Raw genomic sequence first — 19,652 nt, 5'->3', positions numbered from 1 at the left:
GTCTCACCTCTGCGAACGTAGCCTGGGTACAAGCAGCGCGAGCGTTCGCTCCAGTAAGCGCACACCCTGGTTCCTTCACTAAGCATCGTCTCTGCCTCAGGCCGTACATCCAGGACCTGAAGGCCAGACCGAAACATAATTAAGATTCATTACAGGCTGCACACACACACACACACACACACACACACACACACAGACACGCATGCACACACACACGCTCACACGCATACATACAAAAAACAGTGTGAGAGCCATAGAGCATTGTGCATGGGCAGCCACTGTGCCACATTTCCAAGCGGCACTTATCTCATGCCAATGTGCCAGTCAGGGATGAAAAGAACGGAAGCCATGATGCAGTAAATCCTGACTTGCTGAGTAATACTAAAGAGGGCCTGAATAGAGGGCTTGTGATTGCAGGTTGCCAGATCCTCCCTCCAACAATGCAGGCAGCCCCAGCATCCGCCACTCACTGGGGGTTCTTTCAGGTTGCTTTCATTTACTGTTGCCATGGCGAGGGACCCTTTGACTGATGAGGTGTGGATGAGGGTGTGTGCGCGCGCACGGGAGTAGGAGCGCGGTGGAAATCGGGGGCGTTGGTGTCAAAGTCAAATAAATGGCTTTGGGACTAATTTAAAGACAAGATAGTGGAAGTACGGCATAATTAGGACCAGCTGCTATCTGATCAGTGTTTAAATAAGACCAAAGTTGCCAGAAGTGCTTTGTGTAGGACTGAGGAGAATGAATGAGCTCATACAGATGAGAGTAGGAGGACGCAGGTGGTGAGATAGTAAAGGAACAAATATAAGTCTGATCTTCTACTGCAGAACAACAGGCACTTGGTGACCACTGCTACAGTAACACGTGGCCAATAAAAGGAGATAAACAATAACATGTGGGGCTTTTTTGAGTGCTCTTAGACAAAACAAAAAACTTATGCTGCACGAAAATCCTCACTACAAAGTTGGTTTAATTGAATCCGATGCACTTGCTATTTATACATCTCAGTTAACTTTAAACACGTGTTTCCTGTGAGGTGAAACAATGCAGGGTTTCAAACTTCCTCAAAATATTTACAGAATAACTTACCCTGCTTTAATAGAAAACACAAAAGGTCGTGGCTAGTCACTTTAAGTGGAAATGTATGACAATTAAGTTTCTTTCACACAGCTCACTTCCATACAGGCTGCACTAACCAAAAGGAAATTACATTAGATGTAGTCTATAATATGTGTAAAGTTGTGATCATTTACATTTCACAACAATCTCATAACCTCAGATAAAATATGATCACAAAACATTCAAAACTATGTTCAAATGATCATGCCCTTTGGCAGCTTTTCCTTAATGACTCGTGCCAGTTGAACTCTGCTCTGCTCCTCCGGGGTCAATCCTCTCTGGACAATTGAGTGCAAACACAACATCCTGCACCCTGTTTGGCAACAGTGAAGACTTCTGCCCACAGTTGGAGGAGATGTTGGTATGATGGCTTTGCTTTAGTTGACCCAGCTGTTTGGTGCCGTTATAGCGTCCTCTCAGTAAATATGGGATAAAGGTCACCGGCTGCAGTAAAAGCTAAAACTCCAAGCACACCAGGAAGCACATATTACCTAAATGCAGTGCATGTTCTGCAACGTATAATTATGTCTCTTTACACGGATTACTTACATACACTGTAACGTATGAGTGACAATTACAAATTCAAACAATCTTGTGGTTTGGGGAAGAATCTTAACCACCCCAGGCGTGACTTGAAAAACTAAAGTGGTGAACAATTTAATTGTGGAGTATAGATGTACATGGACACTTTTGAATCATTCCAGGTTTGCCATTAGCTAGCTTATTGTCATACGTGATTGACTCTTATTGATCTGAGCCTTTAAACAACTGTTGCGAGGGGATGTAAAGTTCACCTCGTCTTCCGATATGTTCTTATACATCTAGGAGGTTTAAATGGTTTCTATGACCCTGAGAGACAGTCATGGGATGTTTTGAAGAGAGAGAAAAATAAGGGACTGGCAGAGCTACAGAGAGGCTGGAAGGCTATGGAGGCAAAGGGTGAGAAGGATGTTTAAGAGAGGGGAAAGAAAAAAAGTGTTGAGCGACCCCGAAGACCAAACAACTGAGGGGTTTTCCTGTAACAGAGTGTTTTAGTGCAGTGAGGTGAACTTACAGCTTCCTGCAGCAGCTGCTCCAATGAATAGATTCTTGGGCGGTTTCCTCTCTCACCGTAGATAACAATGCTAAAGCTAGGGGAAAAAGCACAGCAGAGAATGAAAAAATATATATTTTCAGATGCTTGTATTATGCTCGCCCGGCCTCCCCCATGTCATGTGTTACTCCCACTCTGCTGTTGTCAAAGCATCTTTTTGCTGCCTGAGCTGGAGGGGCCTTATTGATGGTCAGCGCTAGGAATGTGACTGTCGGGTTGGTAAAGGAAGGAAGAGGAAGGACGTGCTAAAGTCCTCTTTTTTTTGTGATCCCCAAACACACCATGTATGCATGTGTTGATGTCTGGAAGGATGTGCTAGCCTCCAGGGTAATTCATCCTCTAGCCAAGCCTCAGCTTTTACATGGCACTGACACTTTGTGTGCAAGGTTTAGAGAACGAACACTGATCCAAATGTGGAAAAAGCCTCATGTCTGTTGTGTCGTCCTCAGTTTGATTTCAACATTAATAACCCAAATACTCTGATGGAAGGAATTCAAATATATGACACGTGTGTATTAAAAAACACCCCGATGGACGACGACTTGAACCACTGCACGTGTGCTTACATGTCGGGTAGTTCCAGTGTGTGCACTCTGGCAGCGTATAGAAGCTCATCGTCCTTGGAGATCAGCACCTTCAGTCCATCGGTCAAGAGTTCTTTGGTCACGACGCACCTAGGAACTGCATAAGGAAAAAAAAGCAAACGTCGCATTTAATATTTCCCGACATCCCTGAAACTATCCGCTGTTACAAGATAATCCGGTGTCGTCTCTGACCTTCAGGGCTTTTGTTGCTGTACGAGCGGCTGCTGTCTTCCTCCTCTTCTGAGAAGCTGCTGCCATCCATCTGAAAACCCTCGTCGGCCGCAAAGCTCTCCAGCAGCCGACTGACGGCTCGTCCCTTTGGCTGGAAAACACAGCGGACGAAAGAAGAGAAGAATAAATGGATGCAGGAATGGACAAGAAAATAAATGTGGAGATGGAAAGCGTGATAGAAGAAAGAAGAAATTGTTTAGCACGCTACTCAAAGAAGCAATTAACTGCAGGGGACTTCACAGTGACTGTACAATCTCCCATCAGTAGCCATTTTTTTTTCCACTCACAGCAGAAGGTGTGAGCCACCCCCTTCCCACATCTTTTCTCCCATCCTCTCCTCCCCTAAGATTACTCAGCAGGAGGTTGAGCTATGTGCAATGTGCTAAGTACTTTTAATAGTTCTACAGTAACTGTCCTCAGGGTGAGAAATCTAGGACAGTAAGAAATTCCTGATAGAATATATGAAGACATTTTGTGTAGAACCGGGTTCTGTGTTCACTAGTACCTGCTGGTCCTTGTTCCTTCGTCCCCTGCTGCCCTCCTCACTCTGTGAAGATGGGCCCCCAACTGACCAGCAACTTCTCCTCTGTTGAAGACGACACAACGTTGTACAAGATGAGTGGTAAGCGTGTGACTGGTTACGGTCCATTTGTGCACAAACGTGATCAAAGAAGGATTTATGTGCAGAATAGTTTGCACAATTCAAGTCCCTTTTTGGAGGTAAGAATTATGAATTTGTGGGAACGCGTTGATAGTATAAATTATTGCTAGATCAGAATACTTCCTGCTGACCTTATTGATTGCTCCTCTCAACATGGTGCTCTTGCGGGTCGCCCTTTTTAGTCTCTCACTGGTGGTCGGGAAGGTGGCCAGTCCCATGCTCCTCCGGTAGCGGTTGCCTCTGGTCCCAAGACTGCCCCACCGAGGCTCTTTAGACCTGGGTCCACATGGCCTTCTCACCCCCTCAGACCGGTGATCTTCACGGCGGTTTTTGACTGCAGTGGCCAGGCCCAGCCTGCAGGGGGGCTTCTTCCTTACTTTGACCTCCCCTTCGGCTCCAGACAGACTCTGTGAGCCTGTGCAGTTCAATTCAAGAAACAGATTTAGACCAGGCTAACAAGCCAGAAGGAGAAACACAGAACAGATGCTTCCCATGAAGATGTGGGGCAGCTTTGTTGACTTATGAAGCAGTTTCAAAGGACGGCCTCACCATAAAGCTCCTGTCTCTGTTTTTTGTTCCTGGCTTTCTGGTTGGCCTCCAGTTTTACAACAGATGAGGGACTCGGACCTGTCACGGAGGAGCTCGAGGTGACTTCTCTTCGGGGCTGGGCTCGGTAGTCTCGACCTTCATCAGTATCATAACTGCCTTCTTCTTCTTCCTCTTCTAAGAGAAACAGCAAATAAGTCGTTAGCAGCCAGTGAAGTTATTTAACGTACTGCTTACACTCCATCATTTCACAGGCACTTCATTAGCATTTCAGTAAATTGTTTAACTGTTCATGGAATTGATGTATGAAGTGCTTTGCCTCGGTGGTATTTCCTGGTGTTAACCCCCATGCTTCAGCGCTAATGTGCAAAGGGAGTGTAGGAGTGAGTTTGTCACTGCACTTTGTAAAGTGGCTCTTTGATCCAGTCTGCGGGTCTCCCGGGCTGTCAAATCTCTCACAGGCAAGTGTCCACAGCTGTGGCTGCACACCCAGACCGGCCGACAAGGCCGATCGCGGAGGTGTCGACTATCAATGCACACCACTGTCCGCTAAGTCCATACGTTATTTTCATTTTGCATTTTGCTTGATGCACTGCAGCCGTTACTCATTAGATGTATGTAGCATTGTATGTCTATTTAGGGTCAATGAGTCTTTTCATCAACCAAAAAAATACACTCGACACATGGCTGTTCCATTATACGGATAACAATTTCATAGCTAGCTAAGTCCCGAGTTCACCTAACTGCCTTTGTTGGAGCAAAGGCGAGAACCCAGAAGTCAACACTCAATCACACCAAGGTCTTTCTTACACTCAGAGGACACTGTTGATTACCACTGATCCATATTGGGTTGCTGTGGCCAGTTTCATTACCCATCACCGTGTGTGTCTCATAAGCAGCTCTTTGTCGTCACTGACTCACCTTGATCAGAGGAGCCACTCTCTACGGGGGAGCTCTCTTCCTCCTCCATCGCGTCACGTCTCTGGCGGTGATCTCTCGCTCTTGGCTGGCTCAGCCGGGACGAGCCCTGTGTCAGGGTGGAGGATCCCTTTTTACGTCCGTGGTGCACAAGTCCAGTCCAGCTGTCTTGGGGGCTACTGTCCACACTGGCTGCTGAGAGTTACCAAAAGAAAACGATCACATATCTAGGTTAAGAATAGTATTTTAACGATTACACTGCGCGAGAGTGAAAACCAATACTGATATCAGATGTCAGGCCAATAGGAACTGTGATAGATGGATATTGGTGACAAAGTTAAGAAAGCACTGTTTAAGTCAGGCCTGATATAAAAGAATGATCCCAGCCCCTTCCACACAGTGAGGCATACAAGCTATGGATTAAACACTGGTATGGGATCAGTACTTGGTATCAGATATATTAGATTCCATAGATTAGATAGTACAGATACCGCTATCGGGACTGGAATAGTCGGATCGGTGCACCCCTAATGAACACACAGCACATTGTGCTAAATCAAACAAAACAATTGCCTGTCTCTACCTGTGTCACTTTGTCCCCCAGACTCTCGCCTGGACTCTGCTTTGCCAGCGGACTGGTTTCTGTGTCCATGCTTGGGGTTGGAGTTGCAGGGCGAAACCTCCTTGTCTCTGGAGCCCGACCCCGAGAGAATCTTTTTACACTGGGCTTTCTGTTTGAGCTGAGTCACATCGCCGGCCAGCTTGGAGCTGAGCATGCCGTGAAGACCGCTTTTTCTGCAGCCCTGTGCTTTTATCTGCTGCAACAGAGAGAGATGAGAGAGCCGGTTACACTCCCGGTCACAGCAGCCGCAAAAGCATCAGAACGTCAGAGGGGAGAGGGTTCTCGTTTGCTCACACGCACAGAAGAAAAAGGAACAGTAGAAGCCTTAATGAAAAAGATATTAATATGGAGAGCAGCGAATTTGACTCCTGAGGTAACACCTAATTAGAAATAGTGTGCAACAAAGGAATATATCAAACGCAAAGAAGCAAAGAGTGGCCTCTTTTATTTCTCGATGCATAGAGGACCCTGACCTGTGTGCTGCTGAGCCGCTCAAAGCCTCGACTGGACAGCCTCTTCTTCCTTCTCTGGCTGTCACCGCCCCCTCCTTGGTCCTCAGGCGACAGTGCAAGCCCCGCCCCCATCGACCTGCCAGTCAAAACAAGGGAGAGGCATTCATTAGAGAAGAATGGCGGTGGTTTAGAAGAAAAAAAAAGGGGGGTAGGACATCAGAGGGGAAAACAGAGAGTTGAGTCACCTCTCTGTGGGATCTAATAAGTCTCATTTCTATGTCTGATGAACAGAATGATAAAAAAAAAAAAGAGCCCAGTGTCTGAACCACACACTTGAAAAATTGGGATCTAACAAGGAACCTGGGATTGTTTGAGGGCAGTGTGGCATAAGGAGCCTTAACGCTTTATCTGGGGAGTGTCTGCGCAGCCTATGAAGCACCGCATAGCTCCGAAAGATACACTGAATGGTTGGAAGGCATTGCATTTGTATGCTGCTCTATTGTTCTCAGTGAAAATCATGGCTCTCCAGTTGCATTTTCATATCACTGAGGCACACTCTTTCCCCTACACTGAGCAGCAGCATCACAGGCCAACCACTCCAAATGCCCTTGAATTTCCCCCTGGACGTCTGCCCATAGACCACACCGACGTGAGCCGGGCCGTGCTCAAACAAAAGATTAACTTCCCCTCTCCTAGTGTGCGTTCAGCCTAGGAAATCAGTCACATGTGCAGAGTAAGCATGGTTTAAATAAATGTGAAGCAGATAAATAAGGCACATTCAAGTTATAGCTCTGTACACATCGTTTGCCATTACATGTGTGTGCTGCTTTTATATTTGATTTTTTTTTTTTATGAAAGCCTTGATTGTGTGTAAATCTCATAATCAAGAGCGTCGGATGTGACAGAATGAAGGCGATTTGTCGGGCAGTGGGACCGTCTGCCCACTGACTGACAGCCGAGTGACAGAGGTGGCAGTGAAGTGTGAGTTGTCCCCGTGAGGCAGATCCCGCCACGGCTCGCCTTCCGCTGCTGACAAACACAATATGACAGAGTCCCTCCCCTCATTGGGGGGGCTGGTGGGGCTGAGCGTACAGTGACTAATTAAACAGAATTGATTAGCAGGGTTTTGCTGGCTAGCAGCAACTCTCTCCAGCCTCCCCCCCCCAATCAAAGCAGCACCACAAAGGACCCCAGTGCTTTACCCACAGGAATAACGGAGGCACACGCAAAAACAAACAATGCCTGCATAAATGCTCACAGGCACAGCTGCATCCATACCTAATTGCTTAGAATGCACAGGCAGGGAGGCTTGGATTTATCGCCCACTAAAAGCCTACCGCACACACTCCCTGTGGTTCAAGCGGAATAAGGAAGGGAAGGAGATACTAAAAAGGCTGCGCTGGTACCCGCTGACCCACTGCCCTCCATCACAGCACCCTAGCGTCAGCGTCTTGTAGTGGCATGAGTGGCAGGTGCAGTACATGCTTTTACGTAACCCTGCCATGTAACGCAACATGGGGCTAATCAGTCCCCAGTCTGTCTCCGTTCCTTGTTCAGATGTGTCACGTCATTGTCTGCTGCATTGTACACACACACACACACACACACACACACACACACACAGACACAAAATGGTGTACACCTGGCTGCCTCGAAGGAAAGTACTTGAGCTGTGGCTCAAATTTTAACAGAATAGAGCTGTGGTTCCCAAACATTTTCTGCAGGTCCCCTCTGTGGCCCCTGCTGAATCATGCATCATATATTTTATCAGGTTGTGCCACCCCTATTCCCCCCCCCCCCCCCCCCCCCCCCCCTCACTCCGGGAACCACTGGAATAAAGAGACAGACTGCGGTTTACTGCACTGTAGCCTGCAGAAGACCCCACAACCCCCACGTCGGCCCCCACCCTCCTTCCCTCCATTGCACTTCGCTGCAGGCCCCCGGCCCGTTACCCTTTCATTTGGGTGTCATTGTCACCCAGCATCAGCGTCCCCACTCCGATCAGTGCTGGCCTGGCAAGGGGGCAGGGGCACATGGGTGGAAGGAGAGTAGAGGTGACACCGCAGAGGGGCAGCTGGGAACACGGTGGACTGTTGCCCAGAAACCACAGTGAGAAAAGGAGGGAGAGGAGAAAATGGAGCGAGAGGGAACGCTGCAAGGTGACATTTCGTGCTCTAAGCCCTTCCAAACCCCCGGCTAATTGAACCCTGACAGAAAACCTTTATCCTCTAGACCCTCTTGGTTCATCAGTTCCCCCACCTCCACCAAACAGCACAAGGCACCCCTGTTTTGACAAAGGCTGACGCTCGCACTTTATGTCATCGATACATTTGGAGATGAAGTAGGGTTCTTGTTTCTTGAATATCTGTATCCTTGATTATCTGTCCCCCTCTCTATTGTCATCCCCTGGGTGCCTGGACTGTCTGACCATCATGTTATCCTTTGGACCTCTGGTGACCCTGTGGGACTGTAATGGCCGTGGTGTGTCACATCCCTCCTGCTGGGACAGATTACAGGAGAATTCACAGTACTCTAATTACATCCTCGGCTCGTCAACCCCCCCGGCTCAACATCCACTACAGTAATGCCACTGAGGTTCAAGATCAGCGGTGTTGAAGCCTGAGACTTGTGAGTAGTTTTCTATGTGTAGTCCATATATCAAGCGCGCATAAATATTCTGTACAAGCAGACCTGCACACAACTGACACTTATTATGCCGTTATACAATTAATGCCAGTGTTGATTTGAAAGGGTTCAAGTAGACTTCCTTGAATGGTTCAGCTGTGTGTTCGCCCATTTCCTTTCCATGCCAATGAGAGGCGGTCCCTGTGTGTCAGTGATACAGAGGGCCTTATCAGGCACGATTGGACTATAGCCAGCCAGCGTAGATGGGCTGAGTGATACTCACTTGACTTTTCTTTGGCCCTCAGATGAGGACACTGGACATGTGGTGAGGGTGGGTTTCCGCTTCCTTGGCCGCCCCGGTCCTCGCCGAGCTGGGCTGCGAGGTGTTTCCTCCTTCCTGCTCGCACACGCAGATGTAAACACACAAGCCGGGGTGACAATCTGCACATATCTGAACTCAAAAGGTTGTAGCAGCGAATAATGCAGAAAGGAATCCTCTGAAGACTAGAAACAATTGTGTTTGAATGTATATTCCTTTCGAAAAATATCTGAACGCAAAATAGGTGGATGTGAGCTTATGGGAAAGGAGGATAAGATCACACTCACTGATGATCGTGCTTCCTCTGAAGTTTGGCCAGCTCCTTTTGCTTCTCTTTGTAGCGGCGCTGCAGCTCAGCCAACTTCACACGCATTGCAAGCTCGGGACCGTCCATTGTCTCCATGCTACCTTTGGCCGGGCACACCTGAGGCATCATTGGGTGGTTAATTTTTTTAAATATTATTAACATCCTCAACAGGATGCAAGAAAAAACACATTCTTCAGTCGGTTATCTATTCATTTATAAAAGATTAAAACCCCTATATGAACTTTGTGTTTTGAGGCAATAACACTGCAGTCTTACTGGTTCATTGCGAGGTGTCCAACTGCATTTCCTACGTAAATTGAGGATCCTGCGGGCCGGGAAGTGTCGCCCTGAACCCGGACTGCTGCATTCCTGGGAGTCCATCTCCAGAGCGCGGGCTGTGGCCAGGGTAGCAAGGCTATGGAGGTCAAACATCAGCAACTCCTCTTCTGTCACTGGAACGGAATAATAGTTTTGGTTCATGTTGTGTCCAGCCACGCTTGATTTAAAAGTTGAACTAGGCTTGTGTCCTTCAAAGTCAGAATTAAGATTTCGTACATGTGAGATTATTATCAAATGAGCATGTGCGGCTTATTATTTCAGTGGCATCTTGAGATATGGTGAATAGTGAGGAAGAAAGAAATTGGGCACATAAAACCCTTATGAGGACGCATGCAGCATATCGCTTCAGAGGTCATATCAATGTGGACTCGCCAGATGCTGCTATATTAGTGGCCATCTGGGCCATGCTCTTCATATATAGCCCTACCTGCCCGTGGCACTGAACGCACCCTCCGACCTTTGAGCTGAAGACTGAATACCAGGCACGGAGAAGAAACATGCACTTTTGTTTGCAAAGTAACACTATCTTACAAGTATATATGTATATATATATATATATATATATATATATATATATATATATATATATATATATATATATATATATATCAATTGTTTTATTACTTGTTTTGATGAAGACTATTGTTGTGACTAGACATGTGCCACTTCCTTGTGCTGTCAACAATATCGCATCACAAAGACAACATCACTGCCTCTCAGATCGGTTGATGATACCCTTTTTATAGAAAACTCTTTTGGGAGCAGTTAAATACATTAGGATGCTGCGGTAAACACAAAACATCCTTTTGCATGAATAAAATAAAATGAATTATAAAAACACGTGGCGCTTTGAAAAAGCACGGAAGCTTTTAAAGGCACTTTAAAACAATGGGGTCTAATTAGCCAGGCAATGCTCCAGGGTGCTGGAAACATTGACTGCTTTTGTGATTACACACTAACTTTTGTATGTTTTTATGTGTGTGTGTGTGTGTGTGTGTGTGTGTGTGTGTGCGTTTGTGCACACGTGGGAATCAAACGACGGCGGGATGGAGAGACAGAGAGACAGCTCCCTAAGGAAAGCTGGAAGGGAGTGAGGGAGGGAGGTGTACACCCCTCACTAGTAGTTCAGCCCTGTCCTCCTGCTTCGTCTCCCTCTCCTGAGGCCTTTGCATCGTTAGAACAGCCTTTTAGAAAGTAAAAGTGCCTTCAACACACCAAAGAAGAGAGACGGCAAAGCAGACGGCCTCTCTGGGGACGTGTTAGAATCCACCAGAGGCTCTCAAGACCAGCAGGAAGAAAGGAGTATCTGGGAGGGAAAGCAGAGTGACGGAGGCCTGAGGAGGGAGTGGGAGTTTGTCTCAGTGGACAAAGGGGGAGAGAGAGGGTAAACTACGAGAGAGCTTATGAATGTGTGCATGTGTGCATGTGTGAGTAATGGGAGATCCACTGTCCCTCACCCTGACTTTTCCCACAGGTGTGCTTTTGCTGTTGCAGCTCCAGATCTGCCAGCTCACTCAGAAGCTCCATACCCTGGTAGGGGTTGGGCTGCGATGAGGCAACTGATGGGGTGCCAAGAGGGAATAAGGGAAATGGAGGTACGTCTGTGCAGAAGGCAGCCGCAATCAGCAGCTCCAGGCTCCAGTAGCAGGGCACGAGAGGTTTGTGGGGCACGGCAACAGTTGCCTGGTTTGGGCTAGGGGCAGACGTTGAGGCAGGGGAAAGACACACAAAATCCACTGGGCCGCCATCAGGGTTCGTCGCATTCTTGTGCTGCTGCTGCTCGCTGTCCTTTGCTTCCTCAAGGGACGGGGGCCGAGGCTCAGGAGCTTCAGGGGAAGGAGGGTCAAGCTCAATGATGGTGGGCAGCTCTGGCTCCTGCTCTGCAGGCATGTTGACCTTTTGAGCGTGCTCCAACTGGCTATCCACCGCCTCATCATCCGCTTCCTCCTCCAAGGTGATGACAGCTTCTGGCCTTTCAAGCTCCTCTGTTGAAAGGGGGACTGGACAGGAAGCAGCCTCGCACACCGGGCTCTTAGCAGGGGGGCAAACCATCACCTCTTCCTCAGCGGGCCCCTGCTCCTCCACCTCCCTCTCTCCAGGCACATAGTTGGCTGCTGTCACCAGTGCTACCTCCGCTTCCTCCCTCTGTTCCAGAACTCTCTCCACCACTCTTTCCTCCTCTTCTTTCTCTAGTTCCTCGGATGGGAGTGGCTCTGGGAGGGGCCTGACCACTGCTTGGCAGTCTAGCTCCTCCCCCAGGCTGGAGAGAGACTGAGGAGCATGCTCAGCAGGCTCCACTTGGACTGCTTCCAGGTCAGCTGGCTCAGCCAGTCGAACATCCTGGGGGGAAGGCCCGTTCCTGTAGCCCATGGGAATAGCAGTGTAGGTATATCCAGGAGGCAAGTCTATAGAGAGAAAGAAATATAGATAATAAAATCATCAATTGTCAAAACTGACTGCCAATTCTGTTAAAAACCCTTCCACAAAATGATCTCACAATGGCATCATTTTGTAAGTGAAAGTGAACAGGAAGCACAATTGAATCCAAATCTAAAGTCCCTCCATATCAGGCCCATTCTAAACAGTATTCCCTTGCTACCTTTGACTTCAAAAGTGATTAAAACCCGGTAAAAGACCTGCACTCTGCCAGCAGTGGGGAAAGATAGAGGACCACACGCAAACCGGTGCGTGTGTTGTTTGAAGTGGGCCAGGCTTTGGTTTATCAGAGCACCTGACACAATTCCTCTGGCGTGCGGCGGCTGTTAGCCAGACATTAATGATGATGAAGAGAGTGCGGAGGCCTGTGGGGGTGGAGGAGAGGCCAGGGCTGCTATTGAGGTGTTTCTCGGTCATTACCGAAGTAACGGTAGTGGAAAGCCCCAGCTCAGCCGGCGGCCATTTTCTGCAGCCTAGAGCTGTTCAGTCAATCAGGTTCTTGCCAACAGAGCCACCCACACATATTAGCACAACATCAGCAGAGAAAAAAAAGAAGATAATTCACAACAGTGGCCATTCCAATTACCACCGGATATAATGTCCAAGGTGATAAAAAATAAATAATTCCCTGTCCCTTTTCTTTTGCTGTGTCAGAGATATTTGGCTTACAATTTGGAACTCGCGGCATCTTAAACTGATTATACTTTAACGTGATTTCATTTGATGTTATCAATGTAGCTCATACTGAAGCCAATGCATGCCATGCAACACAACACGTAAAACCCCTTTTCTCATGCTTACCAGGCTCCAGAGACTGTGGGTAACCCTGGGGAGGCTGGCCCTCTCCTCGCTTGTCCTGGGACTCGGCTCCCTTGAGCATCTGAGATGGAGCAGGGCTGATGGCAGGTGAGTGAGGGGCTGCTGCGGCAGGGCTGGGAGCAGGGCAGGGTGTAGAAGGAGTGCTCTTGGGATGTGGTCGTAGAGACGGGGACTGGCAACAAGGGGACAGGTGAGCGGCACAGGCCCCAGGCGGAGAAGTGTTCCTCTGAGATGGGTTGTAAGAGTAGGCCTTGGCAGGTTTTGATGTTCTGGGTTCCGAAATGAGTTCCTCTAGTTCAACAGATGGCTCATCCGGCCTCTTCTGCATCTGTGGCAATCAAATTAAGTCATTTTTATTTCTACATTTTTATAGAAGGCCCCCTCCCCCCCCCAAAAAAAAATCTGGGAGATCTCAAGTATGTGAATTTCTACATTTGCAATGTAATAACCAATTACAAAAAAAAGCTACTTGCTCCGCAGCCTATATTCAGTGATTTACTCCTGAATCCTGAGAGAAAGTCAGCATATCCCAGAAAAAATATTAGGGGAGTTAAAAATAGAATAAATAGTCACGTGAGAAAAGCTGACTTTGGTATGTGTAGATGGATAGATCTAATTCATTCAAGCTCTACTCAAATCTTAATATTTCTTGCATATTTTGAGTTGTAATCACCTGCGAATTGTGAGTGGCATGATGCTGCATGTCCATGCCATGCACAGCTCTGTGCTGCTGATGCTGCTGCTGCTGCTGAGTTTGAGACTGTGGTTGCTGCGACTGGTGGCTCTGGTGCTGATGCTGATGCTGATGCTGGAGCTGCTGGTGCTGCTGGAGAGCGTACAGCTCCTGTTGCCGTAGAAACTGGGTTCGGGAGTACACAGCAGGATGCTGCATGTGGGAGGGTGGGCCCCGGGCACCATACACAGGGGGCCACAGCCCTGGCTGCTCCATCACATCTAATGAGGAAAAAAAAAAAGGAGGAATGTGACGGGGGGGGCTGCTACCTAAGAACAAAAATAAATGCACGCCCATACACACATACACACATACACACGTACACACGTACACACATCCTTTTCCATCAACACATTATAATACAACATTCTGTTATCCATATCCGTATGCAGTCAGAACACAGAAACCATTATGGATCATATAAATATCATTGTATTCACATTTTATAGAAACGACAGACACACGTCTTTAAAAAAATAAGATTTTTGGCTTCGCATAGCAACATCTCCCTCGGCAGCAGCGATCCCACACTCTCCCCTGAAACAAAAGCTGCCTCTTAAGAACCGCCTTGAGAATTAGCTGGAATGTTGGGGTGGGGGGGGCGGCCGGGGGTGGCGTCCTGACAATGATGAAATGCGAACAGATGATGATGGCTGGAATTTGATTTAGCGGTCAAAAGATTGGGGCTGGAAATACTGGTGTGTTTGTCTCGCAGGAGCATTCAGAGGGAAATTTCCACCAAAAAGTCCCACCTGCTCAGCCAAATCGCAGAAAAGGGTCCAGCGGGGAGCTTAGTTCCCATATCTGTGGGGGCGGAAGACCTCTCAATATGTGGCTTTAAGGACCAGCAGGAATTGGTGTGGGTGATGTGCTATGAAAAGCGGTCCCACGTGGGACGCCCACACTAGAGGAACCTCAAAAAACTATTTTCTAGTCTCTCGCCCTTTGACATTGACTCGCCCCTCCACCAAATTTCCCCTTAGACACACCGAAAAGTCTTGTTCAGAGACATAAACTTAGATGTTTCCTGTGGGAAAGCTTTATGTGGATTCACTTCCCTTCTTGGCTGAAACTCCTGTGGAGCACAGACGGAAACGTACCGTTGAGAAGATTGTGAGCTAATTAAATGTCACAGCCTGCTCACTGACGATGCGTCTACAATGACTTTTGAGGAGTGATCTTCCCCTCACCCTCACACTTTCTCTTTTTAAGAGAGATAAGCACCCTATTCCGGCTGAACAAGCATGTGACTGTGAATGAGCTCGTTAAAGCGAAATTCATTAGCAGTCTTCACAGGTAGTGATCCTGGAGACTGCAGATGACCTACCAACAGTACTTTTAATGTAATAATGTCCATGTATGAGGCTGCATACACATTCAATGTGCTTTATAAATACACTTGACAAAGAAAGGGTCTGGCATACCCAGGTGATGGGTCGCAGGATGGGCGGGGGGCTCAGTGGGCAAGACCACCAGCTGGGCAGAGGGGTCCTGGGGCAGAGGCAGGACTGGCTGCAGGGGGCCTGGCATAGCTGTCGAGAAACCTGGGGGCAGATTCTGATGCAGGGCTGTGTGACCTATACCTGCTTTATAGAAAGGATGTCAGATTACATCGATATGCCCGTCACACACTATGTGAAACACTGCTGAAAATACACTACAACTACCAATCATAATCACATTGATTCTAAACCTGACTGGGAACCAATGAAAAGATGCTTAAATTATGTGTTCTCTTCTGCATAATGTCAAATCCACCAATTTGAGATTACAGAGTCAATGGACCAAAGAAAATCTTTGTCTTTTCTCTATTCCATAAAAAGGGAAAAGCAGGACTTTTACTGCCTTCGTTTAATGACCTGTAACACTGTAACAAGTCACAGTGCAATCTTAATTCCTAAAACGATTTAATATATTTTCTAACCATAAGAGTGTCCTGTCATCCAGAGGGATGGGCTTCCAGTTCTTGGCATCCAATGGTGGTGAGCCGAATGTGCAGCAGGATCTCCTAATTGGCCCGACTGGAGGGAAGTCCCGCCTGGGACCATGAGATGAGAGGTCAGATCTCCGTGACAGCTGTTGGAGGGGTGGATTCTTGCAAACTCCACCCGTTCCTTATTATCCCTGATATCAGGATGAGACAAAAGGTAAGGAAATGCAAATGAGCACCACTGAAGGTTTCTAACAATAACACATGAGACACACGTAAAGACCAGTGGCTTTCCAGTTGCTTACCTGATATATGCATCTCTCTCTCTGTCCAAGCAAGTCAGACCTATCTGTTCCCCGCTCATCCTCTTTCGCTCCTCTTCGGCATTAGGATCTGAAGGATACATGGAGCGGGGCGGTCCTACGAGACAAACATGATCTTAACCAATAGCTCTCGTGTCCTGGTGAGGTCACGTTCACAAGTCTTTCTCAAAACCCTACTATGACTCTACTATGGATCATGCTTTTTAATGCCATTTCAACCGCACTGAATTTCATACCATACAATACTCTTAATACTTTAATGCATCCTACAAAAATGAGGGTTTTTTTTCTCATCACTGGACGCAATGCCTCCAATATGTTTGTTCAGCTCTTGAATGTTTATTCCTGTTTTCTTTTTTTGCTTTCACTGCTCGGTCATCAACAGATCACATATAGGAGAGGGAAAAAAAAAGGTAGTTGCACCTCTGTTTATGAGGCAGTGACCTATCTGCTTACCTTTCACTGAGGGATGTACCCTGCCTTGTCGGCTGTTTGGATGACTGTCCGCGGAGCGACAAGGCGGCTCCCTTTGTCTGGCCACAGCCACTGCAATTCCCACTGGCGGCTGCCGCACCTCACTTTCCCCATGACCTGTATCCCCCATATCCCGGCCCCGCCCACTGTAATCAGGGCGCTCGTTGTCATTGGCTGGGCCCTTTCTGGAAGGTAGAGTCTGTTTGTTGCCCTGTAGGGCACAGCTCCCCCCAGCAGGACCTGATTTGAGCGTTCCCAGCCCTCCAAAGGGGCTCTTCTGGGAGAGGAGCAGTGGCTGTTGCTGGTTGCTGTATTTTAGTAAGCTTTTCATGGCACTGCTCTCCCCCTGAGTTGGACCCTGGGGCTCTGATTGCTGCTGTGGCTGCAGCTGTTGCTGACTGAGGGGAGATGCTGAGGGAGGCTGGGGAGGTTGCAGGCTCATTCCCGACTGCTGCTGTTGCTGCTGTTGCTGCTGTTGCTGCGGCTGCTGCTGCTGCTGCAGCAGCTGCGGCTGAGATTGTTGTCCACCAGTACTCCCTAACTCCATGTAAGACTTCCTTTGCTCCTCCTCGGTTTGTGGCATGTGGTGGGGAGGCCTCATGGCCCAGGGTGGCACTGGGGTCTGCTGGTGGTGGTGCTGCCCGCTGCTGTTGCCGTAAACATAAGGAGACATCTCCATTTTTCTTTTTAGCTCCTGACTAGTCCCTTGGTTCAACTCGGCAGGAGAAGGAGCATCGGGTCCCGGTCGGCCATGTTGCTGGTGGCGTATCCTGGCTACCTTTTGGCCATCTCTCTGCAAGGAGCAGCTAACAGCAGGACCAGGGCCATGGGCTACTCCAGTCCCACTATGTTGAACCATGCTTTTACTGCCAAGGGGGGAGGAGTTAGGTTGGGGTCCTGGATGGGAACAGTCTCTGTAAGGAGATGTGTTGACAGAATGAGCGACAGAGTGTCCAGCCTTTGGCCCCTGGGGCATCGAGGGTCTAAACACATCCATGTCCACACCGCTGTTGATACACTCAGCACTGCGCGATCGCACAGCCTGGTGCTGCTGTTGGGGATGTGGAGGCTGTTGTAGTTGGGGAGGTGGAGGGAGCTGTGAGGGCTGAAGGTGTTGGTGGTGGGACTGCATCCAATCTGGAGCCTTGTCTGTCTTTCTGTATGGGTGCTGCTGCTGCTGCTGCTGCTGCTGTTGTTGTTGTTGTTGTTGTTGCTGCTGCTGTTGCTGCTGTTGCTGCTGCTGCTGCTGTTGTTGTTGCTGTTTTCTTTGCCAATTACTATGGTGCCCACCGCCTCCATTCTTTTCTATTACCTTATCCTTGTTATTGCCGCCTCCCACTCCACCGCCCACACCATGGCAGTCTGGGTTACCAAGCTGGAATGGACCACTAGATTTGTCCCCTAGGCCCGCCACAGATGGCACAAATGTAGGCCCAGTGATTTTAGGCTCTCGTCCCACATTGGCCGGCCCCCTCTCATGTGAGGCAGGGTTGACTAAAGGAGCAGGAGGGGGCGGGCAGAAGAAGTCTGGATGGTGGTGTGGATGGTGGGAATGATGTGGATGGTGTGGGTGGCTAGGGTGGAGCTGAAGGCAGTGGAAGCCCCCTGGGTGAGGATGTGTATGGGGGTGAGTATGAGGATGCGGATGGGGGTGTGCCCCTCCAGCAGCAGCACCCATGTGTAAGGGTGGGGGTACGGAGTAGGACAGAGAGTGGTGGAGTGGTGCCTGACCCCTTTCCAGACAGTCTGAAGGTTGTTCACTGATCCTCATCTCCCCACTTATCCCCTCTTTGGTACAGCGACTACTAACACTGGACCCCATATGTCTACCCTGGTTGCTCCCTCCACCCACCATGACCCCAAGGGCTGTGCCCTCCCCCCCACAGCTGGGCATGGAGTTCTTAGCCCCTGCTCCAGTTCCTGCATCTCCGTTTTGCATCTTGCCATTGTGCAAGCAGGCACTGAGGGGCTTGCCCATACTCTGAGGGTGTTCCTTGCTGTACTCCATGGTAAGGGAGGCCTTGTGCCTCTCCAGGGCCCGACTGTTGACCTCCTCCAGGGGTAGTGGGTGCTGTGGATAGTGTGGGTGCTGCAGATGGGAGTGGGAATGGTGGTGGTGTGTGGGCTGCGGTGGCTGGTGGTTGTGGAGCTGTTGCTGTTGCTGTTGTTGTTGCTGCTGCTGCTGCTGCTGCTGCTGCTGCTGCTGCTGTCTCTCCTTTGCCTCTTGTTTGCTACTGGACCTCTCCTTGTCCTTTACAGGTACCACTCCTCTCTCCACAGACCCCTCTTTTAGGCCCTTATGTAGAGCAGTGCCTATTCCTGGATCTCTGTCTCTGCTGCAGGACCCCTGAGAGTGTCCTGCACCTGCCCTGGACATTGGTGGCAGACTGTGATTGGCTGAGATGAGAGGTGGCTGGGACGGGAGACCTCGAAGATAGAAGTTCTCTGAGAGGAAGGAAGGCAGGGCCAGTAAAGACAAAAGCATTAGTCAAGAAAGGTGATGACAGAATGTTATTATTCAGCTCTCATGTTAGTGTTCCCAGGCATCCTTGTATCAATATCCCACAAAAGATTACACCATACTATGTTGTATACATTGAATTCAAACGTCTTATTTCTGTCTGGTTGCATTTGTATAACGCCTCACCTTTTTGCGTGTCATAGAAACGGTGCTGCCCGTAGAGAACTCCACTGTTGGCGTGGTGATCCAAGTGGCTCATGGGAAGGAAAGTGTGGGCCAAACTCCCTGAGAATCGAGGATACCCTGGAGCTGCTGAGATGGATAGCAGAGAGATGGGAGAGAATTGATGAGACGGGACGATAACCTCCACGATGCAGTTATCCAGGCTAACCCAGCATAATCCTTCTGGTCCAATGCAGCTGGTGGCGTTCATACGCAAATAAGCGCGGGCTCTGCCTGTCATGTTTGCCTTTCCTGCCTGAGTTTAGAATGCAAACAATACATGACAAGCTGGAGGATTGCTGTAATGTATGAAAGGTTTCTCTGAAACATATGGCTCTTTCTTTATCACTCTCTCTCAGAGCTGGCAGTGACACCGCTGTCCATCTGAATGAAGTGATAAGAATGGATTTGAGAGTTGGGAGGCTGACCTTTACTGACCTA

General features: G+C 48.7%; 1 protein-coding gene across 1 annotated transcript in view; it reads right to left on the bottom strand.

Moving 5' to 3' along the window:
• Positions 1–19,652, bottom strand: part of LOC117735670 (BAH and coiled-coil domain-containing protein 1) — a 55,907-nt gene that overhangs the window by 5,283 nt on the left and 30,972 nt on the right. The window contains exons 3-23 of the mRNA XM_034540466.1: positions 19,176–19,301; positions 16,511–18,973; positions 16,037–16,151; positions 15,726–15,925; positions 15,226–15,387; positions 13,742–14,022; positions 13,051–13,396; positions 11,271–12,218; positions 9,751–9,920; positions 9,455–9,591; positions 9,132–9,245; positions 6,245–6,359; positions 5,733–5,967; positions 5,153–5,344; positions 4,235–4,408; positions 3,817–4,100; positions 3,530–3,610; positions 2,986–3,115; positions 2,776–2,890; positions 2,171–2,246; positions 8–116 (exon numbers count right to left, since the gene is read on the bottom strand). Coding sequence (XP_034396357.1) covers positions 8–116; positions 2,171–2,246; positions 2,776–2,890; positions 2,986–3,115; positions 3,530–3,610; positions 3,817–4,100; positions 4,235–4,408; positions 5,153–5,344; positions 5,733–5,967; positions 6,245–6,359; positions 9,132–9,245; positions 9,455–9,591; positions 9,751–9,920; positions 11,271–12,218; positions 13,051–13,396; positions 13,742–14,022; positions 15,226–15,387; positions 15,726–15,925; positions 16,037–16,151; positions 16,511–18,973; positions 19,176–19,301 — 6,573 coding nt within the window. The remainder of the gene's footprint in view (positions 1–7; positions 117–2,170; positions 2,247–2,775; positions 2,891–2,985; positions 3,116–3,529; positions 3,611–3,816; positions 4,101–4,234; positions 4,409–5,152; positions 5,345–5,732; positions 5,968–6,244; positions 6,360–9,131; positions 9,246–9,454; positions 9,592–9,750; positions 9,921–11,270; positions 12,219–13,050; positions 13,397–13,741; positions 14,023–15,225; positions 15,388–15,725; positions 15,926–16,036; positions 16,152–16,510; positions 18,974–19,175; positions 19,302–19,652) is intronic.

The sequence above is a fragment of the Cyclopterus lumpus genome, chromosome 8 (genome assembly GCF_009769545.1).
Source record: "Cyclopterus lumpus isolate fCycLum1 chromosome 8, fCycLum1.pri, whole genome shotgun sequence".
Lineage (NCBI taxonomy): Eukaryota > Metazoa > Chordata > Actinopteri > Perciformes > Cyclopteridae > Cyclopterus > Cyclopterus lumpus.
The sequence above is the reverse complement of the archived record's forward strand: the minus strand, read 5'-3'. Positions and strand labels throughout refer to the sequence as shown.